This window comes from Squalius cephalus (genome assembly GCF_949319135.1).
Source record: "Squalius cephalus genome assembly, chromosome: 8".
Classification (NCBI taxonomy): Eukaryota; Metazoa; Chordata; class Actinopteri; order Cypriniformes; family Leuciscidae; genus Squalius; species Squalius cephalus.
This window is the reverse complement of record NC_137129.1, coordinates 32,772,226-32,798,387: the sequence shown is the minus strand read 5'-3', so window position 1 is coordinate 32,798,387 and position 26,162 is coordinate 32,772,226. Positions and strand designations below refer to the sequence as shown.

General features: G+C 37.1%; 2 protein-coding genes and 1 long non-coding RNA gene across 4 annotated transcripts; 1 reads left to right on the top strand and 2 right to left on the bottom strand.

Moving 5' to 3' along the window:
• Positions 1–185: 185 nt before the first annotated feature.
• Positions 186–11,543, bottom strand: LOC307162566. The gene is made up of 4 exons (XR_013821938.1): positions 10,662–11,543; positions 10,263–10,334; positions 568–830; positions 186–497 (listed from the first exon to the last, which is right to left on the bottom strand). It is a non-coding gene; the product is annotated as an uncharacterized lncRNA (long non-coding RNA).
• A 172-nt stretch (positions 11,544–11,715) lies between these two features.
• On the top strand, positions 11,716–16,341 carry LOC307162564 (uncharacterized protein). 2 transcript variants are annotated; one of them, XM_079877974.1, is made up of 6 exons: positions 11,730–12,008; positions 12,253–12,399; positions 12,639–13,038; positions 15,133–15,187; positions 15,665–15,797; positions 15,923–16,341. In XM_079877974.1, exons 3-6 carry the CDS (start codon positions 12,733–12,735, stop codon positions 15,972–15,974), a joined length of 546 nt encoding a protein of 181 aa, XP_079734100.1. In that variant the 5' UTR covers positions 11,730–12,008; positions 12,253–12,399; positions 12,639–12,732; the 3' UTR covers positions 15,975–16,341. The 2 variants fall into 2 exon arrangements, with proteins under 2 accessions (XP_079734099.1, XP_079734100.1); XM_079877973.1 differs by lacking the exon at positions 12,253–12,399 and having other exon boundaries at positions 11,716–12,008.
• A 56-nt stretch (positions 16,342–16,397) lies between these two features.
• On the bottom strand, positions 16,398–26,067 carry pla2g4c (phospholipase A2, group IVC (cytosolic, calcium-independent)). The gene is made up of 12 exons (XM_079877962.1): positions 25,904–26,067; positions 25,690–25,715; positions 25,433–25,547; positions 25,071–25,213; positions 24,792–24,993; positions 23,984–24,089; positions 21,333–21,524; positions 21,024–21,143; positions 20,737–20,829; positions 20,266–20,420; positions 18,994–19,168; positions 16,398–18,774 (listed from the first exon to the last, which is right to left on the bottom strand). Exons 2-12 carry the CDS (start codon positions 25,713–25,715, stop codon positions 18,617–18,619), a joined length of 1,485 nt encoding a protein of 494 aa, XP_079734088.1. The 5' UTR covers positions 25,904–26,067; the 3' UTR covers positions 16,398–18,616.
• Positions 26,068–26,162: the final 95 nt, after the last annotated feature.

The following is a 26,162-nucleotide window of genomic DNA, read 5'->3' as shown; positions in this document are numbered from 1 at the left end:
AAAAAATGTTATAAAAAATAAATTATATATATACTAATATGTATCTTTAAGTTACTAACATTCCCTAATGTGTCCTTTTTGAAAGGGTACAGCCTATATGTATGCTGGATATTTTTAAAAAAAAGAAGGCAGTTATGATATATATTACTGGCACATTGTTTATTCTTCTTACACTAAAAGTCTCTGTACTCCTCGTGAACTAACTTATTTTTGACACACGTTTTGTGTTGCTAAAACAAATACAAATGCTCAGGTAGTCATATGGCAGTAAGAAATAATCATTTAGCATCTTGACCTTTAACAGGTGTTGGGGTCCCAGTTGAAAATCCTATCAGGTGATAGGGGGCACTGTAACCAGAGAGGGGTTGGTAGAAGGGGTTAACAGCCTTTTTTTGAAAGCATTTCCTCCTTTCTTCTCGCTTCTTTTCACAGCACTCATGGGCCAAGGTCGTGGTGGAGTACTCTTCAATACAGAAATGGGACAAAGCAGTTTCCCACTGCAAAAACAATGAAAATAGGGATCAGTATGTCTCTTTAGACGGTACGCTGTTCTCAGTCTGTACTCACCGCCTATTTGGCACAGCAAACGATCTGCTGGCATTCATAGGACACACCTTTCTGGCAGCACTCACTAAACCACACTTCTACTTTATTTACTGCAGTTCCCGCTCGACGAAAATATCCGTACTGTGAAGATGAGATGCAGCTGGCAGGAAATCTGGGACGGCCATTTCCATGTACACAGATGGCATTGAGGTTTTCCAGTGATGGTTTGGCTGGAGGGAAGTATGGCTTCAGTTGCATCGGAGGGTGAATGTGCCATCCTCCTGCTTGGGAGAGGGCACAACAAATTAATATCAAATTAAAATAAAAAAAATAATTAATAAAATAGAAATATGGCATGCTCAATTTTAACTTTTGGTAAGTTTTTTGCACTATCAGTATATAATATATATGTGTGTGAGTGTGTGTATATTTGCCAGCGAGTCAATTGATGCCTGAATTGCTGCAATTTATGGTTAATTTATGAATATTTTGCTTTTTTCAAGCCATACCTCAAATAATTCTGTGGCTTAGTAAATATTGCAGTAATATTTAACTTTATTAAATCTCTGAATATCATTTACTTGATTGTTTGAGTTCAACACACCAAAATAATTGACTAAAAATCCAAGTTAATTTGATCTAAAATTTACAGTTATATTTAAGTTTTTTTCACTAAAAGAATTTAATATTTGACTAACCAATTAATTATTTGTAATACACTTAATATATTTGTGAAATATCCATTCCATTTGTGAAATTGACCATTGGCCATCTTGGTTTGGAGGGGGAAAAAATCGTCACACAACGGCTTGCCACTTGGTGGCAATGTATAGGATGATGAACAATAGTCCACTGTAAAGGTTGATGTGCAACTTTGCCATAAAAATCCATGCGTTTGCAAAAAAATGCTTTTTGAATAGCTGTCCACTGTAGTGACCACTATGCGTGAAAGGGTTAAAGAGGTGGATTGACATCCTCAAGTTCAGATAGTATTGTGATGCTTATGCACAAATCAAAAGTTCAACAAATTTCACACATGTTACAAGGAGTGAAAATCTTACTGATGTCCATGCCACAACACAGATTAGATATTTCGCAGTGTTGACAAAGTCCTAGTGTTTTTGTATTTTGCTAGTTTTAGTGTATGGTCTTGGGGAAATATAAACCATGATGTGAGTCTTAATTCAGGATATTTGGGAGATCATTTTTTATTTTTGGATAGAGTGTTTAGGATAAAGTGTCCCAATTTACATGAATTCACCCCACATAACATAATGAAATGAAATGTAACAATCTATGTAAATGATTAGTTGTGATTTGAAACATATAGCCTCTAAAAACAGAAGGTCGACACAATATTACACTGTACAAAAAGAGACATTTACAGAATAAGAAAAAAAATAAAGGCTTCAGTTTGAAAGAATTAAAAAAAAAAAAATTTGAATAATTTGCAACCCAACCTGCTGGCTTACATTTACATTTAGTCATTTAGCAGACGCTTTTGTCCAAAGCGACTTACAAATTAGGACTAAATTAAGCAAGTCATTGTGAAGAGGCAAAAACAATGCAAGAAGTGCTCAAAATACAAAGTTCAGGTATTGTTCAGAGTAGCATAAGCCCGATAAGGGAGGATTAAAGGAAAAGGAAAGACATGTTTTTTTATTTTATTTTTTTATGAGGTTAAGTGCTCACGAAAGAGATGGGTTTTCAGCTGTCTTTTGAATGTTGTCAGGGATTCTGCATTCCGGATGAGGGTGGGGAGAGCATTCCAGCAGCATGGAACCGTGAATGAGAATGTTCTGAAAAGTGAAAGCTTAAAACGTGTAAGCCAATTTTCTGGGTTATTTGCTGGTGTTACCCAGCACTGGGTTGCCAGTTGGATTGTTTTTAACCCAGCCAGTTTTAGAGTATATTTAGCGATTGATCAAAATGGCACACTTCAGGTGCTTCTCAAATGAAAGGCTGCATCCTATGAGGATGTGTCCTTCCCAGTCCAGTCCTTTTAGAGGCTTGTAGACTACAGTCTTCCTCAGCATTAAACGCTAGAATGAGACAGTCAGTGTGCATGGCTACATCATAAATGTTTCTGCCCTGTGGTCACGATGCGAAAATACTATTAATATTAGGCTATAACTACAAAACAATAGAAAGCGTCAGGCCTTCATCTCCAAGATCATTATTTTTATCTTACATTTCATAATGAACTCAGACAAGATCAGTGCAGGCTTGTTTTCAGTCAGTTCTTTTTTTGTGAATTGGAATGTGTACATTGATTGTGGGTTGTTGAAGGATGTGAAGGATACACTTGATGCATCCTTCAAAATGAGCTGAATGAAGGATGCGAAATGAAGGCTGCCTTCCAAGGATCCTTCAAACTTTCCTCCAGATATCTTTCAGACGTCCTTTGACAGAGCTTGTTGACATGGCAGTTGAGATATGCAGCCTTACTAGGAAGTAGCCTTCCAATTAAGAAGCACCCCTCATGTGCATTTGCGAGACAGAAGGGCGTCTCGTTTGTCATTTTAGGTTTCTGAAGGGTGCTCGCGGGTGCCCCCTTTGCAGCCGATATGCGTCTTTGTTGCACACACTTTTGCAGAACCCACAATGAGCAAGATCCACAACAGGCTTCTACCCGACAGTCAAAGCGGCATTACATCACAAAAGTGCGGACTCAGAGGAAGATTGCAAGGGCTTTAAGGCCCCGATGTACTCACAGCTAAGTTCTTTTTCGATCACTTCAATTGGACACAGTATTGTGGACTAAGTGGACATGTGAACACAGTGGCCATTGTAAATTCACATGACCGCAAGTGCACAATAAGGGCCCTATCATACACCTGGCGCAATGCGGCGCCAGGCGTGACGCAAGTGTTTTTTGCTAGTTTCAGCCTGACGCAGTTATCATTTTCACGTCCTGCGCCACGTTGTTTAAAAAGCAAATGTATTCGCGTCCATCCAAATATTAAAAATAAAAGGATTACAATGTAAAAGATTAATATTGTGTACATAAAAATATGGTGGAATCCGGCTTGTCCCGTAAATGGTCTGCTTGCGCGCTTTAAAGGTGAACTAAGTAACTTTTTTACCTTAACTGAACAGCTTCGGAGTCATTGGAATGGTTATATTACTTATTTCGGGTTGAATGGTGGTCGTTTCGCACCCCCCTGGTGCCCGTGAGTGGAAAATCCGCACTTGCAACTTTGAGCCGGCGGGCCGCCGGCCTCCGCGTCAGGAAGTATCGCGTGATATCAGGTCTCGCGATGTAAACAATTGCTTTACGGCCAAAAGAAATCTGCTAAAATGCTGTCATTATTGCGCTCCCTCACGCTGTTCGAACCCGAATGAAGAAGACGTTTTAAAGAATGTCCCATCTGCTTTGATGTCGTTGATCTACTAGCCTCTGGTGTCTGAGAATCGCCAACGAGTTTTTACAACAGTGCTGTCAAATATCTATTCCGAAGCTGTGGCGGGAGCTCTAGAGAGAAACCTGCGAGCAAAAAGTGAGAATACAGCGAAGAAATCCCGAAACTACTGAGCCCTGCTAGCCTGGCTAACGTCAGACCACTTTCTCTTTGAGACGTGGTCTGGAAACCACATGTACATTTTCTCGTATTTGAGGCGTGGTTTACGAATGCCCAGAGCCGTTTATTGGGCGCTACGAATGTCTATCAAATGCGCCTGTACGCAGCTCATAGCCAATCATTTCAAATTATACCAGATGACGTATGTAGAGCGACAGATATTCAACGAAGAAGACGACGATGGGTCAGATTTATGTGTACACCAGTGAGTCCTGCACGGGTCCGATTTTGTAAATCCGCACCCGACCCGTTTTCCAACAGCAGCACTAATAAAAATCTGCACCGACCCGCTTAAAATAGAACCGACACCCGACTCGCACCCGAAATAAAATCAGTTTAGACTATCACATTATAGACACACTTACAAACATTTTTATTGCCAGGTCATACAGAAGTTATTACACGACCATTAAAGGAGAACTCCGGTCAATTTTAACATTGAGCTCATTTTTTTGTACATTTGGAGTGCTGTCAATACAGAGAACAACGACAAAAAACGGTGTTGCCTACACCGAGTTATTCTATTTTTAAAATTTGCACCCTGTTGACTTCAATAGGGCAAGTAGTAAGCCTGCTTTTTAGCCTCTTAACATCCTTTAAGTGTCATTACAAGTGCACAGAAAATGTGAGTGATTCCTTCCGAGTGAACACGGGTGGATCTGACTGCAGTAGATGTTAGAGATATTAATAAAAATGAAGTTAATTCAGCCAGCGCTCATACCTTTGTTTACATCCTGTTTTCGGTGGAACGCCATAGTAATCGATTGTCGAGTTCACGCGCGTGATCATTGGTTAACTAAACCTATGCGCGTGAACTCGACAATCGATTACTATGGCCTTCCACCGAAAACAGGAAAAATTGCCACGCAATTTCGTCTAGCCTACATCTGACAATTTTGGGTTCAAACACACCCTGCACATGCACACCACACATACTTAACAGTGTTAAATATGAAAAATACCGTTCGATAGAACTGCTTTGTTACCAGTTATCTGCGTGCTTCCTCAGGGATGAAGTTCCACATTTGCGGCTATCCAACACGAAAATGTTTGCAGCAAAGCCTTTCACAATATTTTCTTCAGATAACTCCAAATTTCTCCCACACACTAGACTTGATTTTTGATGACGTATTGTCGACAACTTTACAATCTCCACTAGCTATTCTTTTCTTCAACTCCTCAGCATCCATCTTGACGACTGCAAGCAGAACGCGCGCGCGCGGTTGTGATGCATTTTTAAAAGTGGAAGTAGCCTTGGTAACGTTATAGATCCTGGGAGGGCGTGGCGCGTCGGCACAAATAAACTGATGTGGATTTTAAATTATTTTATCAACTTGAAATACAGGCATATTTTTGTAGATGTGTTCCTAAAAGTATGCATATATTTTTACGTCTGTCATGTTGGATCCATAGATAAACAAACTGCTTCGGTGTGTCGCATATACTTCGTCATCGTCTTCCTGCTCCCTCCCCGTTCTGTGATTGGTTCCCTATTTCAGGGGAAAAATTAGTCCATGGTATCCAGACTACCTTGCAGCGTGAATAAAATCGCGCTGCTCAAGGCAGTATGGGGAAACCCAGGCTAGAGCCCTGCCAGAGCCCATCTACGGAAAGCCTTGGCACTTCCTATTAGCACCATTGTATCGATCTTGGTTGCAGTTCCATTAGAGTTCCACTGGAGGTGATCACAGGCGAGTGCAGACTGAATGGGAGTCTATGGAGCTAGACGGCTAAATGTATCTCTTTCACCTGATTGCCGTTGAGAAATCTCAGATTTTATTGTAGGTTTTGCAAGTTCAACATGGGTTATAGGTCGAAAATTGAATGAACGAGTACTTACGTCCTTTCGATTTCTTACAGGTTGATTTGTTGTTGCCCATAACACGCTAGCATTCTGCTAATGAACGCTGATTGGTCAGTGAAGGACTGATTACGACCAGAGATATGGCTTGATGGCATCGTGGCATCTGAAGTGGGACAAGAAACAAACAAAACAAAAACTCTTCTAGCACGTGTATTTACCTGTGTCAGCTGTGTTGTCGATGCCTCAAGAGAAAAGAAATTGCCGAGCGCGAAAGCACCAAAGCGACTGAAGGATTGCCGTAAAGCAGTATCTCTGGTCGTACGATGTGTATGACGTCATTGACATTTTAAAAGACTTTTTAAAGCAAATAAGTGACTCTAAAAAATCTAACACCCAGCAATGTGTAATTTCTTTGCATCTCCTTTCGAATACAACATTCAAATTACTAGACAAAAAATTATATCCTGAGAAAAGTGGATTTTGATGGGTATATCTCCATAGACCTCCATTCATTCTGCACTTGCCTGCGAGCGCCCCCGCATGGACAGAGACGTGTTACTGCAGCCAGTCCAGAAACCGGAAGTAACCAGAGAGTGCCAATTCTCTTCATATTAGACATTCTCTGGCCCTGCTTTAACCTCGAGCACGAGCAGATCTGTTTCCTCTCTGAAGACGCGTTCAGTCATTTCCGCTTGCAAATTCCGCCATGTAAATAGCGATACCATTTGTCCATTATTTATTTTTAAAGAAACACGAAAATGTATAACAGACAGGTTGCTCACGTCACATCTACGTCGTCAAGCATCAGGAAGTGAGTGCTTCTAATTGACTTCACTTTTCTCCGTTGAATCCAATGGGGTCGCTGTGTCCATTTCTTTTACTGTCTATGGTTAAACTAGCAAAAGTGGATTCGAACACGCCCTAAGTGAACTTGCGCCGTGGTCTTTAGACCATTTAACCTATTGCGTAATCACCACGGACCAATGGTAGTTCGAAGCATAGATATATATAAAGGCTAGATGTCTTAAGGCGGAGTCACTTCCGGCATCACCGGCGGCCATCTTAGGACAGGGCTCTGTGAATTAAGGTGAGTGAGCAGCACGCACACAAATCCTCTTATCTCGCTGAAATCTGGACGGATTTACAAACGGTTTGGTTTCTTACAAACGTTATTAACGTGGCTATAATTCTGAATGCTTAAACATTTTGAACATAATTATTCATATGTATGCAGTATAATAGCTACATTTCTGACGTTTATAACAAACCAAACCGTTTGAAAATCGGTAGAAAATTGAGCAAGTTATGGTTATTTAAAAGTACATGCACATGTTATGAGTGAGCGAGCACCCTGTCGTAAGATGGCCGCCGTGTGCGGATGTCGAGCTCCATTGGCCAGCAGCGCGGACGAGACATCTAGCCTTTATATGATATCTATGGTTCGAAGGGGTTTACGTGCCAGAGCGAACATTTTCAGAGCATTTTCATTTTCAAGTTCGCTTTGGCAAGCTATTTCGAACTCCCGAAACAAACACAAAACAAGCTTTGTTTTGGCCTGATGTAATTCAAAATGTAGTCACACCAGTTTGTTCTTCGATTTCGCTCGAAGTATAACAGGACCAGTGTTGTGTGTAACGCGTTACAAAGTAACGAACAAAGTAACGCGTTACAAAGTAACGCGTTACAAAGTAACGCGTTACAAAGTAACGCGTTACAAAGTAACGCGTTACAAAGTAACGCGTTACAGTAACGTAACTACTTTTTCGGGTAAAAAGTAGTGTAACGCGTTACTACTAAAAATTTGGTAACGAAACGTAGTTCCTTTTTCAATTCGGCGCAACGTTACTTTTCCCATGGATATATTTGACAGCGACACTGCCTCAGCTGCGCGCTTGAGAGAAGAGAACTGTTGAGAACTGAAGAAAACAAATTAGTTTCATATTTATGTTTAAATTAAATAAAATAAAAAATTTGTGTGGAGACATGATTTTGACCACTTTATTAAGTTTGTTTTTGTAGAAAACATGTATTTAAAGTCAATTTCGTTTTGTATTAATTGTATCTTAATTTTAATCAATGTTTCATATTTATGTTTAAATAAAATAAATAAATAAATAATTTAATCTATGTTGATTATATGAAAAGTGAAAAGCATGAGTAAGATCATAATTTTGTGCAATATATCGGGAGATAAATGGAGTGGGCAGACATGATTTAGACCACTTTATTAAGTTTGTTTTTGTAGAAAGACTTTCTTTAAAACGAATTTCGTTTTGTATTAATTTTATCTTAATTTTAATCAATGTTTTACCAACCAATTAATTGCCTGAATTTAATAAATAAGTAAATATAGCATGCAAAATAATCATGACGGCACCAGCGCGTGAACTGAGCTCGTCTCCATACTGTAAATGAACCGAAACTCAGATAAGCTATACTTGTCTCACAGACCTGAGAAATATATAGAAAGCTTGAATATGTGTACTTTTAAACAAAATATATATTTTTCTCTCAAAATCTCTTTTTTTTCTCCTACTCCCTTGATAGAGTGAGTCGTATGTCTGAAAACTAAGCTTATGTCTTCTATATCATTTTGTCCTATGCTATTAAGACGCGATTCGCACCGGTGTTAGAGAGCAGGAGCGCTTTATTGGCTGTTGCCGAAATTTAAAGTTCGGTGGATAGGGGGAGCGGAGCGGAGAGAAGTGACGCGGGCGAGCTGCTCATCGCGGAGTGTCGCACTCTACCCCATGATGCAGAGCCGGCTGAGAATAAAAGTTGCCCCACACAGCAGCGCCAATGAGAAGGACTTTTTTTCTTTCGAAATTGATACTATTTTTTATAATAAAGAGCACAAAATAATTACCTGTTATGTCCTCCATTGTATAACTTTATGTCTACATATTTAGGAACAGATATTGGGTTCTGCCCAAAGTCAAGCAACATAAAAGTAACGTAAAAGTAACGAGTAACGTAAAAAGTTACTTTCCAAACGGGGTAACTAACTAAAGTAACGGATTACTTTTTTAAAAAGTAACGAGTAACGAGCAAACACTACTTTTTAAAAGTAACTTCCCCAACACTGAACAGGACTTCCATTGGAGACTGGGCCGTTGTTAACTTGTCACAAAATGAATCATAATAGTAGTAGGAAACCTAAATAGAAGCATTAACAAACAAAATCCATTAACAGATAAGGTTATCTTCAGTGATACACATATTCCAAAACACAGTGCATGCTTGTATGTTTCTCTGAATAAAAATGCTGGATACTGATTGGGATACTGAATATAAATAATTTGGTAATTCATGGCCTGCTCATGCGTCAAAACAATAAATATCTTCCTATTAACTTAGACTAAAAAAATAAAAAATAAATTTAAATTAGCTATGTTGGCTAAATAATTTAGGCCTAAGTTAAATAACAATGGAAATGTAAGAAACCAAATTAGATTATGCATATGCATATATTTTAACATGGACTTCTGAGGAGGTTAAACATACCTCATTCTAACTCTTTCCAGTACTGTATTGTATTGACAACATCTACATGTATTCAAAACATTCATTATAGTATAGGCCTATATTATATTAGATATTCAAATATCTTTCTTGTTAATTAAGTGGAAAATCTGTGTAGAACATGCCTTTTTAATGTACCTAATGGCTGTTAGATATTCATCCTATGATTGTAAAATAAATAAATCAGATAAAATATACTGAATATATATATTGAAAATAATATATAAATAATAGCCTATGTATCGACTATATTATACATAATAGGCCTATATAAACATTATATTTATATTATATATAGCCTATTCTTATTTCACTTTTTACCTCCAATTTTATTCCAGAACAATTGAGAAAAACAAAATATGGTTTCTTCTGGAAACTATAGTGCAGAAAAAAGAGGCTGTGCTAAACAAACTGATATTAACTCTGCACTCACAACCAGCATGATAGGGTCCCACAAGCTGGGTGGTGGGATTCATGTGCCCTCTAGTGGTGCAATATTGTGACTATCTTAACTTTTGGGTTAGGTTGCAACCAGATGAGATCTTTAAAATTGATATTTTAATCTATGGATCATGATAATCATTATTTCATTTCTGTGTTTAATACCAATGTGCTATAAATCAGGAACACTTGATTTCACCTCAGAAATACTGAATATTTCTTAAATATAAAAAAAACAAAAACATGGATGCTTGCAACAAAATTATTTGACATAATGTGAATCTGTGAAAAACAATGTATAAATAAATAAATAAATCTGTAAATAAATTCATGTGGGATATGTCCAGTGTGGAATATTGTAAACCTACTTTATGCTGTATGGGTGAACATTTCCAGACAGTTGAACGTAAATCTCATTGCTACAGGAGAGTAATTGTCACCTGAAATTAGAAATAATACTTGTTACTGTCATTTAAGGAACAGTTTACCCACAATACTCATTATTTACTGACTTATGGATATTAAACAATTACATATCACAACATTGCAATAGACACTGCTGAATGACACGAGAGAGAAAGCAATTGAAGTTTTCCAGGAAAGTTCACTCTCAAAGGTTGATCACACTTAGGTTATCTGCTGGAAAGCAGAATATCCTTTAAATAGTCCAGACTGTCACACACCTTTCAGTAAAGGTATTTTGACTGCAGGTGATTATGTCAGTAAAAAGAAAAGAAAAAAGGTGTGGCACAGTTTACAGCACATACCTGGTAAGAGAAGAACAGGCGAATACCACAAGCTAAAGAATCTGATGTGTTTCATAGATTACAACAGACAAAATGTCCCAAGCATTCAGGCACCAGAACTGTGTTACAGACTGTTAATGTCCCTCAGCAATGGAAACAATGACAAACATATCGGATAGAAAACAGGGTTAATCAGGCTGCAAAATACACTTCAGAGTCAATAATATCAAATATAATTTTCAACTTATACACAACTTTACAGTTTCTTTCGTAATTTCTTTTATTTCAATCGAACTAACTTAAAAAAACAAGAGTAGCCTATGTCGTTTCTGCACTATAGGGCCACCACCGAAAAAAAACAACATAAAACCGATAGCCACGCCTACAATTCACGCCATTGGTGGAGGCAGGGTCTTTGCGTAGTAGACCAGAGGAGTAGACTGGTCTCTCAAAACATCCTTCCACATACTCAAAGCTATTTTTAAAGGATTTAGAAACTTATATGCACAGAAAACTACAATAAAAATTCTTTTAGTAAGCTTGTTGATGTCCTTTTTTATTTTTACAATGTAAAAAAAAAACAAAAAAAAACACATTATGCAATTATATATTAGGAAATACAATAGGCCTACATAAATATCCTTCTTAGCCGGTTCAGGACTTTCATACATACAGCTTACATTCATAAATGTAAGTGTCTGCACTTTATTTTACAGTACATGCACTTACAGCATACTTACCTAAGAAAGTACTGGGTAATGCAATACAATATTGCAATTATAATATAGTATGCACATGGGGAACAGGAATGTAAAATAAAGTGTTTAATAATAATAAATAAATTGATCTAATGTGCAAAATTCAATAAGATAAGACCTGAAAAGTTTCCCCTGCTAAAACATGTAAAGCAATAAAAAAATTAAAAAGCAATATAAAAAAAGTTTGAAAAAAGAAGAATAAAAAATGGCAAACTGATATGGTCAGACGGCCGTGAGAGACCAACTTCATTTCGCAAATGGGTCACTTGTCATAGAACTATAAAACCAGAAATGAATATTTGTTGCTTAACTGGTCCGACTGGTCACGTTTGAATGACTGAGAGGGGAAAGGAAAGATCACAGTAGTCTATAAGAGAAAGATAGGTGTACAGATGTAATATGTTTATTTTACTCTTGCTTTTTTCTGTTGTTTTGTGCTTCTTTTGAATGAATGGTTTAGGCATTTATATAGCACTTTACTATGTACAACTGTAAAGCGCTTTATCTTTTGTGATATTGTGTTCAGTGAGCGCCAGTTTTAATATCTGTCCACTCCCAACCAGCCTTTGTTTTTAGCAACTACGATACTCTTCTGTGTCTCTTGGCGAAGGTGAGTTTCATTGCACTCATTTGAATGACACATTCTTATTCTTGTACATGTAGTGCTGAAATATGTAGCCTAATAAGCTTCTAATATGCATGTCAAATAATTACAAAATATTATTTTGAATGTTGTGAATGTCATTTCAATGTTTTTTGCTTTTTAATTTGTTTTGCATTCAAACGTTTTGAATGGAGTGTATGACTCTAGATAGCAGCCTAAAGTGGTTTGCTGGTCTGTTTTCTGTTTTTAGACGGATTTGTGGTACTTAAAGACCAACTTAGACAACAAAGACTTTAGCAAGTTTGGGAGAGGTTTAGCAAATCTGCTGCCAGCCTAAGCTTCATTGCTGGTTTTAGCAATATTTTCAGCAGAGTTGTAAAACAAAAACAAAACTACGGTATGGAAAGGGATATATCTCCACATTTATGTCGGTTGGTTTCACACTTGACTTCCACTATGACTGAGACTATTTATAATCATTAAAATAATTTTTATTAAATGTGTCATTATGACTGTAAATTGATTGTTGTTGTTTTATAAACAAATGTAGGCCTATTGTTATGAGTGTAAATTCATTTTTTTTATTTTTTTTTTTATTATAACTGTAAATTCATTGTTTTCTCTGTTTCTCTGTAGGTATTTTGTTTTAGATATATATAGGAAATAGAACCTGATTGTCAAACTCTATAATTTGATTTTAAAAAATCTTTAGGACATCATACACATAGTCATGGAGAAGAGGTCATGCTGGCCCCTGATCCTGGGTTTAAACATAGTTATGATCATGGCCTTGCTGGGATATATTCATCTTAAAAGGGAGTCGGTAAACAAACTAGCAAACGAAATGGAGTTCGTACAGGCAGCGGTGAGAGAAACAGACCTGGGTCTAGAAAATTACGGTTTAGCAGTTGAGCAGACACAGACGGAGATGGACAACGCAGAGAAGGAGGTCAAGGAACTTCAGGATGAGGTCGGGAAATTAACCTCTGCTAAGGCGGAAAAGGACAAAGAGGTTCAAGCATGCAAGGATTCAGCAGTGAGTAATGTCGATCAATATGTTATTTATAAATATTTACAAAATACTATTTACAATACTCATATATACACTGTTTATATGTAGGCTTATTAGTAACTTTGATTTACATTTTGGTAAAAGATGAATTATTCTGTCAGGAAAGTGTACAGTCAATTTTAGTTTTCCTGGTTCAAATGCTTGTAGTTATATACATTTGCATAATTAAATATACTTTATCTGCTGGGCAAGGCACTGACACCCAGCAGTAGAGCAGGTTTAACAACTAACAACTAACAACCTGTTGAACTGGCAGTAAGTAACCACACAAGTTTAATCAACGTCATCGTATCCCATCGCCTTTTATTTTAAAAGGTGCAGTGAGAGAAACACGGTTATTATTTAACACAAACAATACACACTCCCTTCATTGCTATGTCCTCAAAATGCTCAAACAAGCAATGAAAGAGTGGATGTCTCTATCATAGCTGAGGCAAAGCAAAATAAAGTTTAAATAACAAATAAATGACAAGGATGAACAAAAATGAACATACAGTAGATAGGCCTATATACAAGCAAGTGTTTGTTGTCGGTCGCCAGCAGCTCCAGACAAAAATTGACACTCAAAACTGTCCTGTTATTATAGCTAACATTACAACAACAGCATGTCTTGGTTCTGTGAAACATAGCAAAACTAACGTTACTCATGTGTGGAGCAGAAACAACACAACCTCTGCGTCCGTTTTCAGGCCTTAGGTCTCTCCAGCACTGGAAAGCTTTTCTAATATTAACACAGTTCCTAAAGCTCTTGCCTTATCATAAACCTTCTTTTTCCAGTGATATATTCCTCTGATCTTTCCTCTTTTGTAATGTCTCTTAGCCATCTTTTTCTGTTTTTATTCAAATGTACCTCTCTGAGTGGACACGCCCCCTACTGCTGATTGGCTACAAGTGTGTTGTGGTGCTCAGTCCGATCCACTTTCCTCAGAAATTGCTTACTGCACCTTTAAAGGAACACTCCACCGTTTTTTTTTAAATAGGGCTTATTCACTGTCTTTCCTACATTTGGATAGGTGGGCAAATGCATTTTTGTCTCAGTGCATGCATTGTTTTAGTTTGGAAGCGCCACCGCTAGCTTAGCTTAGCATAATGAATGGAATCCTTTGTTGCCAGCTAGCATGTCATGAGTAAAAGTGATAAAAAAAAAAAAAAATTGTATTCTGCGTATTCACAACAAGTACAAATAGTAATGCAGATTAAGACTAGGTGATTTCCTAGGCAGATATTGACTTGGGACTATATTGGGGTGAAGCACAGGCGAAGCACTGCTACTTGGGCGCAGAGATTTCACACTCACCACCAGTTCGTGTTGACTCTCATCCTCACGTCCTCAGGCTGTTGCAACCTCCTCCTCTTGTCGTTCTATTTCCAAAGCACGCAGCTCCTCTTCTGAAAACTCTGGTTCATAGAGGTATGGTTCTGGCTCTTGACTGTCTGAGAAGTCACCCTCCTCGTCTCTCACAAAATGTTCATCGCCATTCACTATGTCTACTGTAGGAAAAATAACCGGCTACTATTCACGTATGTATGGTATGTTGATGGAAGTTGGGGGATTTCAGGTGTTGTGTGATATCTCTGCGCCCATGTAGTGCTTTGCCTGTGCTTCTCCCCAATATAGTCCCAAGTCAATATCTGCCTAGGAAATCGCCTAGTCTTAATCTGCATTGCTATTTGTACTCGCTGTGAATACGCAGGCCACAAGAAGTAATTCGTTTTTTTAATTTTTTTATCACTTTTACTCATGACATGCTAGCTGGCAACAAAGGATTCCATTCATTATGCTAAGCTAAGCTATCGGCGACGCTGCCAAACTAAAACAATGCATGCACTGAGACAAAAATGCGTTTGCCCACCTATCTAAATGTAGGAAAGACGGTGAGTAAGCCCTATTTCAAAAAACGGTGGAGTGTTCCTTTAAAAAAAGAATAGTTAGAAAAGAAATGTGTTTTGGTATCTACTTAGGTAATGTTAAAGAAACTCATAATGCTGATGGGGTGTCAACAAATGCTTGTTTGTCCTCATTTCTAACCATCTTCCTCTGTGTTGTGTGTTTCATAGGCAGCGTTGAATAATGATGTTACAGTCGTGGAGAAAGAGAAGAGTGACGTTGATGGTATGTTTGAATATGCAAGGAATAACATCAATGATATAAACTGAATTTTAAAGGCAGCTATATTTTCAGAGACAGAGGACAACATATTTCTAAAATTAAAAAAATTATAGAGTATATAATAATATTAATATATATATACATATATATATAGATTGACATCAAAACATTAATATAACATTTAAATGATGATAATTATTATAATTTAAGATTTTATATTAATTAAATAATTTATATTAATTAAATAGTGACATCGTGCCATAAAGCAAGTCGTGATTCTCGCGAGATTTGTCGGGGCGCCCCCCCCCCCTTTGCTATGGGGATGATTCGCCCTACTACGAGTTTGTTTACAATCGAAATGATTATCGAAGCTGTTATATTAAGGTACAAATCTTGCATAGTGTGCCTTTAACACCCATAAAGCAAACAAAATAACAAACAAAAAAGGTGTTGATAGTTCTCTCTCTTGCTTTTATGCAGGTAATTTTGCTGGTGAAAAGACAAAATGGAGTGAAGACATTAATAGGCTTAAACAGCAGCTCCAGGAGCACAGTCCAGTCTGTGCCCATGCAAAGATTCCTCCAAAAGACCTTGAGAAGGATCCTACCTTAAAGTGAGTATTTGAAGAAATTATTCTTTCTGATTACAGATATGGATTCATTCATGGTCATCAAGATATGTAAATTATTCTTGCACTCAGAGTTAATTTATCTTTATACCTGTCTTTTTTTGTTACAGGGATCTTTGCCCTCAAATTCAAAACCAAACAACGACAGTCTTGCCTCATTGAAAATATATTTTCTCAAGGAAAAGTCTAATCAGATCAGTGTCATTTGTAACTGGTAACCATTCAACAGCTTTAAAATGATGGATTTATACATTCCTCCCAGAAACTAAACTTTGCATCTCTGCGGATGGTGGTTAAAGTATTGCTGAACTGTAAACTGCTTTGATCAAAATCATCTGTTAAATAAAATTTGTAAAGTATGGACGCTCTCCACAGAAAACAACTGAAGACTATTTTTTTGTCAGTTTTATTGCGGGTTTTATTGGATTTACATATAAAATGAAAGCATGTAAATTGATTAATCATGATAGTTGCTTCAATATCAATGCTATAGTTTTTTTTTTATATATGGATTTTGGGTAAAAAACAATTTTTTTGCTCAGTGGATCTCATGAGTTGTGTTTGTATTTATACAACATGTTGCTACTTTGATAATGAGATTACTAAAATAAAAAAGATCTACCTCTTAAGAATTTTACTTCTGTACTCATCACTTATTCCCATATCCCAAACCAGTATAACATTACAAATGATTTGTTTAATGGATTATAATAAAAGCAAAAAACAACTCAACTAATATAAAAACAACAGCAATTTCTATTATTCTTGTTTGGTTCTGATGCACTAATCTGTGATAATTTCACACACATGCAGGTGAGGAACTGAAGAACACGTGAAAAAATTTTTTTTTTTTTTTTAGAAAGAGTTACAACTTGGTTACAGAATATTATGTGCTTTCAGTTGATTAGGCTGAAGGCCCTATTGTTGCATCAGGTTTCATGCCAAAAACTGTGGGAGAAACTTTTAAAGGAACTTGAATAGCCTATAAGAAGTCAGTCACAGATTTATATATATATTAGGCTATATATTAAAGTCCCCCTGTAGTCAATAATCTTATCCCTTAAAACTCATCTTTGATCACCAAAATGGCATATTTAAGTGTTTTTTTCCTATGAATAAATTGTATTCATGCCTTAAAATAGCTTGAATGTAACTTTCCACCCTTGCCTTTCCACTATTTAGTATATGCAGATCTATGAATATGCAAATGAGCCCCGCCTCCACTCACTCATACAGGCTCATCTACAAGTCGATGTATCAAAATGGTAATGCGTCTCTACAACTTCATACACATAACAGTAATTAATATAATTAGCAATCTACGTTATCAAATCGTTAATAATGTGTTGCTAATGTTACACAAACCATGTTCTCGTTCACCATCTCAGAGTCAGACAGCTGCCTTCTAATAATCAGCATCTTTAGAAACGCTTTGAACATCATACAAAATTAGTGGAGAAAAGCATATAGTTCATCATATAGTAATATACGTCAAATATATAATTCACCCGATATATTGCTAAATGTACCTGATTTTTCATATCAGCAGAAAAATGAAGTTTTAAAGGGATAGTTCACCCAAAAATGAAAATTCTGTCAGTAATTACTCACCCTCATGTTGTTCCAACCGCGTAAGACCTTCGTTTATCTTCGGAACACAAATTAAGATATTTTTGATGAAATCTGAGAGCTGATCACTCCTCCATAGGCTGCTAGGTGGCCGAAACTTGCTGGCCCAGAAAAGTTATTAAAGAGATCGTTAATATAGTCCAAGTGACTACAGTGGCTCAATCTTAAGTATATCAAGCGACGAGAATACTTTTTGTGTGCAAAAACAAACAAAAATAACGACTTTATTCCACTATTCATTTCCTTCTCTCTGGGCCTCTAGTTGGTTCACGTAGTGTTTTTGCGCTGCGCGTCTGTGTTACACGTCATCACGCATCACACACATGACCAGCGTCGGCCAATAGTGAGCCTACGTGATGACGTGTAACACAGACGCGCTGCGCAAAAACACTACGTGAACCAACTAGAGGCCCAGAGAGAAGGAAATGAATAGTGGAATAAAGTCGTTATTTTTGTTTGTTTTTGCACACAAAAAGTATTCTCGTCGCTTGATATACTTAAGATTGCACCACTGTAGTCACTTGGACTATATTAACGATCTCTTTTAATAACTTTTCTGGGCCAGCAAGTTTCGGCCACCTAGCAGCCTATGGAGGAGTGATCAGCTCTCAGATTTCATAAAAAATATCTTAATTTGTGTTCCGAAGATGAACGAAGGTCTTATGCGGTTGGAACAACATGAGGGTGAGTAATTACTGACAGAATTTTCATTTTTGGGTGAACTATCCCTTTAAGACTTCACTGCTTCAGAGCGGTTATAGTTAATGATATGCTAAAGCCTGCCCTCACCTTGACGTGATTGGTTACAAGGTAGTTTGTGATAAAAGAAACACCATCGATTTCAAATCGTATTTTTTTCACTGCAGTTTTCAGGAGAAAATACTCAGCAATGGTGTTTGTCTTAAAGCATATTAAAAACACCACACAGACATATAAACAACATTAAAAACTTGATTTTCACCACAGGAGGACTTGCATTAGTAGGCCTATATTCATACCCATTAACACAATTAACAACAAATACAATTCCTCTTGTATGTTCCACAATATGTTTTTATCTGCATATGTTGTGTGTCTCTCTCTCTCTCTCTCTTTCAAACCCTCTCATTCTAACCACCTCTTCTTAACTAAAGCCAGCGAGTTTCCATTGTGATGTGACAAGTCACACCTTAGAATCAATAAATGTTTTGAATCTTCTGTTTGATCACTGTCAGAAGGTTCTCTGTGTTATTTTTGATGTTCATTTCAGCTTTCTCCAGTAGGTCATCAATCCTTTTACGGTTGTAGGGTGGTTGTATGGTTTTATATCTTTTCCTCCATTTTCTAATTTCTTCTATTAAAAGAGACATTTTTGGACATTTGTGAGCTTTCATGATTGGCTCTTCTGCATATTGCAGTTTTTAATATGATTATAAAATCCTTAATTGTGAATAAATATCCATTTATACATTATTGTTAAATATATAAATAATTATTATTATCATTATTATTAATAATATTATATGACAATTTGAACATTTCAACAATCACAAAGCAGTAGTTGGACAATTACCTTTATCACCACAATTCTTGATATTGAATAGAGGAATATGAATAACAGTTGGTGCCTTGGGGCCTTCGAACACATAAAAGTCCTTTGGAGCAGATTTATCCTCTTCTGATACTTCAGGGATTTCAGGGAAATCAATGTCTAGGTGTCTGCACATGTCTTCGGTTTTGATCAGTGACTGTGAATTAAAAACAGTGTTTATAATCAGAGGTGGACAGTAACAAAGTACATTTACTTGAGTACTGTACTTAAGTACACTTTTTGAGTATCTGTACTTTACTTGAGTATTATTTTTTCTGGAAACTTTTTACTTTAACTTCACTACATTTGAAAGACAAATATCGTACTTTTTACTCCACTAAAATTCTGTCAAGGTCCTTGAGTGGAAAGTAACATCAGTCAGTGGATGATTTTGGTTGCAGGGGTTGCATTTTGGTTGGAAATGAAAATCGGGTTGACGTCAGAACCCTGCATCTGATTGACATCAGAACCCGACGTCAGATTGACGTTGGATAATGGTTGAAAATAAAAGTTGGGTTGACGTCAGAACCCGACTGATGTTGGTTTCTGACGTCAACCCGATTTTCATTTTCAACCACAATACAACGTCTGTCCAACGTTGGAGATCAACGTCAATCTGACATTGGATTCTGACATAAGCCTGATTTTCATTTTCAACGTTGGGTTTGGTTTTCTAAATGAGAATGTTGTCATTGTTTTGAGCACACTAGCTCATAGATAACAGTAAGGCTAACATATTCATACTAAAAATCAAAAAACTTTAAATAGGGCAATATTTGAGGGAACAGCCATTTGGGTGTCCGAAACCATTGTGGACGTTATTGAGTGCACTTATTCAATCTCACATTCAATCCCACTACTGGAACTGTGTTCTAGAAATAAATTTGATATTGATATGAGGGTAGGCAGGCATAGATTCAGAGGCATATGGTACTTTAAGTATTACATACAACAATGCAACAATAATAAAACAATGCATTGACATTTACTTTTTACTTTTGATACTTAAGTACTTTTAAAAATGAGTACTTCTGTACTTTTACTTAAGTAAAAATAGGTCTTTACAACTTTTACTTGTAACGGAGTAATATTTGACCAGTAGTATCTATACTTTCACTCAAGTAAGGAAGTTGTGTACTTCGTCCACCTCTGTTTATAATAGACAATGTGCATGGAGGGGGACATTATTACTAATTAGTATACGCCATTCTGGTTAATAAGAAAAAACAAAAAAACAATATGCAATTATTGTACCTCGAATGGATCTATCTCACTGAAATCGAGGGAGAGAAGGATGTCAATGTGTCTCTCTTTCCTCAGCAGTGGTAAAAAAGGTGAGTTGATGTCTAACCCAGCATCAGCATAACGCCTCTTTTCCTCTTTAAAGATGGAGGGGGAAACCTCCTTTGCTGGGGATGATGGTACAATATTTAAATCCTTCTTCATTTAATTAAATTGCAATATGAGACATTTGTTGGTAGAAAGACAACAGCTAGACATCTCCAAGAGATGAAGCTTCACCTCTGACTTTAAATGTACTAGTACAGTATAAGTCTACGGCCATTTAGACATGCTGTCACTGCTACAAATGTCAGAGTTTACTAAACTCAATGTGCACTTAACTCTAGTAGTTTAAATTTGTTATTATATATAATGTTATATACATTTGATAGATTTTACTAGTAATATTTACTACTACATTTTAATAAATTAAATTTAGCTTACCTATCATGTTGTACAGAAAGTTGTATGTTGTGCCCCAGATCCAGTGAGTAACTAACTCAATGCATTTACCAATGATAGTCAATATCTCTATGCCTAAAATGAGAGAATGATTTCCAAAAGCTACTAAATTGTAATAGGTCCTTTTTTATCAACATGTAAAAGAACTAGATCAGCTGGATTTTTTTACTCCACTGATCACAATATAAATTACAGAGACAAATTACAGAATAGATTACGAGTAAAGTGGGTTTTGAGTCGCATAATATGCAAAAAAAGGGAAAACTCACATGTCGGATTCCAGTATGAATGCAGGCTGCATATATATTGTGTGTATTCCTTAATGTTCTTCTTATTCACGTGTTTTGACATGGTGATTAGTTTCTCTTTTTTTTCTTTGTCCAGCTCTTCTGAAATACATAGCATAATTAAATCATGCACTGAATATCTAGCACACATTGGACACATTGAAGTGGATCTGAGTCTAAATTTGGCAGGATTTTAAAGTGGGTTTAATCAAAGTAATAAAGCATGTTTCTCATTTTCATACCCACGTAACTCAATGTTTTGGATATAATGTGATACAATGTGATGGATACTCAGGGAGTCAATCAGGGTTTGAATGTGAGATGAAGGGTCTTCCTCTCTTAAGACCAGCAGACTGAGTTCCACAAGTGTCAAAAGCACTTTGCCAGCCTCTTCCACATGTGGATCACTGAGGGAGTGAACGTCTGTTTGATTTATTTCTGAAGATGCTTGGTCACCCATTATGTCCAGCTCATGCATTAGGTCTAAAAAGAACAGGTTGTATATTTACATTTTTACATTACAATGTGTTAACAGTTAATTCAAATTGTAACAATATTTCACAATATTACTGGGTTTTTTTTTTTGCAATGGCCTGGTTTCACAAACAGATTAGGTTTCAAACATTAAGCCAGGAGTAGGCCTTAGTTAAACTATGACATTTAAAGGTAGGATAGGCAATTTTCGGAGAGGCTAGTAGCAATAGCGAGCTCCGCAGAAGTAGCAGTGCTTCGCCTTCTGAGAATATAGTTCCCAGTATGTATACGGTTAAGATGGCTGTGTCTCATGTGACCTTGTTATTTGTACACGCTGTGACTATACAAATCACTACATGTAAATAGGAAAAATGTTGGCGAACTTGCCGTAATTTTGTCTCTTATTGGGAGCAGTAAGCTAGCTGGAACCATTTACCTCCAGTCTTTGTGCTAAGCTAGGCTAGCTGTGGGTGCGTCAGACAGATTTATGGCACGCACGGAGATGAGAAGGGTATGGACTTATCTAACTCTGGGGGATACGGTGAATAAACTAAAGTCGCAAAAAGTCAGCGTGTTCCTTTAAGTGAAAGTTACATTATTACGCCTCTAGATGGCGGCAAAGACTGTCAGAACAAGGAACAAGTTGTTTTAGCAGCGCTGTCACAGAAGGACAAAGACGGACATATTTCTTTCCTCAGCAGACATTAATAATTTTTTTTTTTTCGATATAATATTATGGACATCGAATGAAGAAGAAACAAGAATGAATGCTATATCAGATGCAGTAATACACTCGATCTGTAAAAAAGCAACTCAATGCTAAAGGAACACTCCACCGTTTTTTTAAATAGGGCTTATTCACCTTCTTTCACACATTTAGATAGGTAGGCAAATGCTTTTTTGTCTCAGTGCATGCATTGTTTTAGTTTGACACGGTCGGCGCTAGCTTAGCTTAGCACAATGAATGGAATCCTTTGTTGCCAGCTAGCATGTCCTGAGTAAAAGTGATAAAAAAAAAAAAAAAAAAAAACACCTAATTACTTCTTGTGGCCTGCGTATTCACAACGAGTACAAATAGCGATGCAGATTAACACTAGGCGATTTCCTAGGCAGATATTGACTTGGGACTATATTAGGGGGAAGCACAGGGAATATGCCAATCTATCCCGACTGAAATAGTGTCTGTGCTGTGGAGAGTGGGACAAGTTACTGCCATCGATGACCAGGCTCAGCGCGTCAGATCAAAATGACCATGCCCGCAGTTGTCACAGCTACCAAGGATTTCACGCTGTTGATCCATCCTGCAGTAACTTTTACTCTTATTTTTTTCCTGGTGTGATAAAGTGAACTGGAAAAAAAGCCCCACGCCGAATGGACCAAATGGACAACTGTCCACAGAGTAAGTGATTATTTTAAACATGACGCATGTATAGATCGACCCATCTTATACCTGTACTCACATTCACATATTATACCACATATTCACATTTCATGTGTTGCGTTATATCTCTGCGCCGAAGTAGCAGTGCTTCGCCTAAGTAGCAGTGCTTCGCCTGTGCTTCCCCCTAATATAGTCCCAATTCAATATCTGCCGAGGAAATCGCCTAGTGTTAATCTGCATCGCTATTTGTACTCGTTGTTAATACACAGGCCACAAGAAGTAATTACGTGTTTTTTTTTATTTTTTTTATCACTTTTACTCAGAACATGCTAACTGGCAACAAAGGATTCCATTCATTGTGCTAAGCTAAGCTAGCATCGACCCTGTCAAACTAAAACAATGCATGCACTAAGACAAAAATGCATTTTCCTACCTATCTAAATGTAGGAAAGAAGGTGAATAAGCCTTATTTAAAAAAAACGGTGGAGTGTTCCTTTAGTGAATCATTAGTTCTAAAGTGATGTTTTAGACACGGAGGCTTGGGCTCAACTGCCAAACTGTCAATTTGAGATTTCAATCAGTGGCGGAAGGAAGTAGTTCTGCACAAAAGACGGGTTTTAAAGACACTCCGTGTCTCGTTTATTATTTATTTACTCACGTGTGTCGTCGAACTGTTGTATAAACGCAATATCACACTCGTAGCCGTGCGATATCGGTGTATATCAGCACGCTTGCCTACGGCCGAATATAGGCTACACCGATATCACACTGCTACTCGTGTGATATTGCTCATATATATATATGATATGTATAATGTTTCTGGAACAAATCACCTACCCCTACTTTAAGTAGCTTTTATAAACGTGTCTTAGAAAAAACATTACTGGTGTGCATCTTGAAATAAAACAATGTCAGGACATATTTAAAGACATGTCAGTGCAAGTTGCTTTCAAGGCATCTACAAAGGCCCCAATGATGGAGTAGCCAGTCTCATGTGGCGTGATCTCAACAAATTTCTCTATGGCAGAACACTGTAAGTCTCAGACACAGTGAAAACACATACAACACACAAACACACCGATATTACCTGCTTTTCGTTTATAATTTCTTCTCTGCATATCAGTCACGGTGTAGATGGGATATGGATCTTTGCTGTGTTGGCTCCTCTGACTGGTAAAAGTACTGTTATCTATCTGTAGAAAAACTTAAAATCAGCGCAAATAGTTATGTAAATATTGTGTGTCTGTTGGTGTCTGTGTAGAAAAATTCACTACCGTTAAAAAGTGAGTGTCTTTTCAAATAAATGCTGTTCCTTTGAATGTTCTATTCACTGAGAACTCTGAAAAAATGTATCATGCTTTCCAAATAAATATTGGCCTAATGCTCAAGAGTCGGACTTGTAACCCGAAGGTTGCGGGCTCAAGTCTCAATATCGGCAGGAAATGACTGAGGTTTCCTTGAGGCAGGCTCCTAATCCCAGATCACTCCCTGGACGCCACGGTAAAATGGTTGGCAACTGTTATATTACGTAGGCCTACAACTTTTTTTTATAGAAAGTTGAAAGTAATGTGTTTTGTTATGTTTGCCCTTTTTGTCTTGTGGATGTTATGGATAAGAGAGACAGAAAGTCTCTCAAAAGTCAGAAGCTACCCACTTTGTGATGAGCTACCAAATATAATCTGGAAGAATTGTAAATGAAAATCCACAGGACAATACAAGGTAAATACAGTGTTTCACTTATGTTAATCACAAATTAACACAAATTTTCATGTCTAAAGACCCATATTAGAATAAAATAATCAAAATTACTTTCACGATTTCCACTCTTTAAAAAGCGAAATATTATTAAGTGTGCTCAATTATTGCTTTAAACATAGGATATCCCTTTCTCTTACCTCTTTCACAATCTCGCTTATAAACAGCACTGCCCAGATGTCTGTCAGACTGAAATTGTCTTTTTGTGTGTAGTATTTTTTGAGTGTCGACAATTTGTCCTTGAATCTGACGTGACCATTTTTAAGTCTCTGTTCGAAGTCATCCTTCACTTCATTTAGCTTGCTGGACCAATTTGGTTCTTTGTATAAAGACGCCATGCACCTTATGAAGAAAAAGAGTTTCGTCATTTGTTAATATTCTGATGAGCTGAATTTGAGCGCATGTATTTGCTAATTTACCAAGTAGATCCAGAGAGCCCAGCAAGATACAGCATGCAGTCCAACAGATCATCCTGAAACAGAGCGACCAGTGATCCCAGCAAACCCACCATCGCTCTTTCACTTCCTCCTGAAGCCAACAGAGCGATGTTGGGCAGATCATCCTGTAAAGAATGCAGCAAACACCTATTAAGCAACTATGTAAATATGCCTTTTGTGAGGAATTCAGTGAGTTTGCCTTTGTAGATGACAGCACAAACCTTTCCAAGAAAGACATTTCCCTAAACAGAACTGTTCTCCGTATTGGTTTAACATTACGTAATTGTGTTTTATGCCATTCATTCAGGTTTGTTTAAAAGCACAGAATAAAACCAGAATATTACCAGGCTACACCGTATGCCGTGTTTCTTAAGACACTCCAGAGCTGACACTCTCCTGCTGGTCACATGGTTTATTTCATCCTCGTTCAGTGAATGATCGATTCTCACTTTGCAATGGCTGTAGAAAACCCATCAAGGTTTCAAAACAATTCCAACAAAAGTACTTAATTTGAATTTGAATTATCATTGTCTTGTGAAACTGCATGTTGTAAAAGGAGCATACATGATATCAACGGTTACAGAAATGTATGCAGTATTACCATTCGCTTTGATTTCCCTCAGACATCTGTAAAAAGGACATTTTAAGATTTAGGTTTGATTTGTTCTGGAATGCACAGTGACTGTTACATTGCTAAAATGCATTCATTTTTCAGTCTCACAAATTCATTTAATGCAACATTTTAGTGAAAAGATATTTAGCCAAACCAAACAGAAAGCGATTTCATTTTAAAAATCTGCTTTAAAGACACTTACCTTTGCCGACAGGGGCCGAAGTAAGTGAGGGTTGAAGCAAAACACCACTGAAACTTTTTATCGAGAGCATGTGATGTGAAGAGGAAATATAAGATGTGGTTTAGACCAAGAAATGCAGAGCTGACTTTGCTTTGCCAAGTTGCCCCATTACAATAACTCCAGTCAAGTCTGGGCATGACTTGTACTCAAGTATTTGAATCAAAGATGTACATTTTCTAAAGCACATCTGTTTGTTGATACTGTACAAAAGAACAGAAAA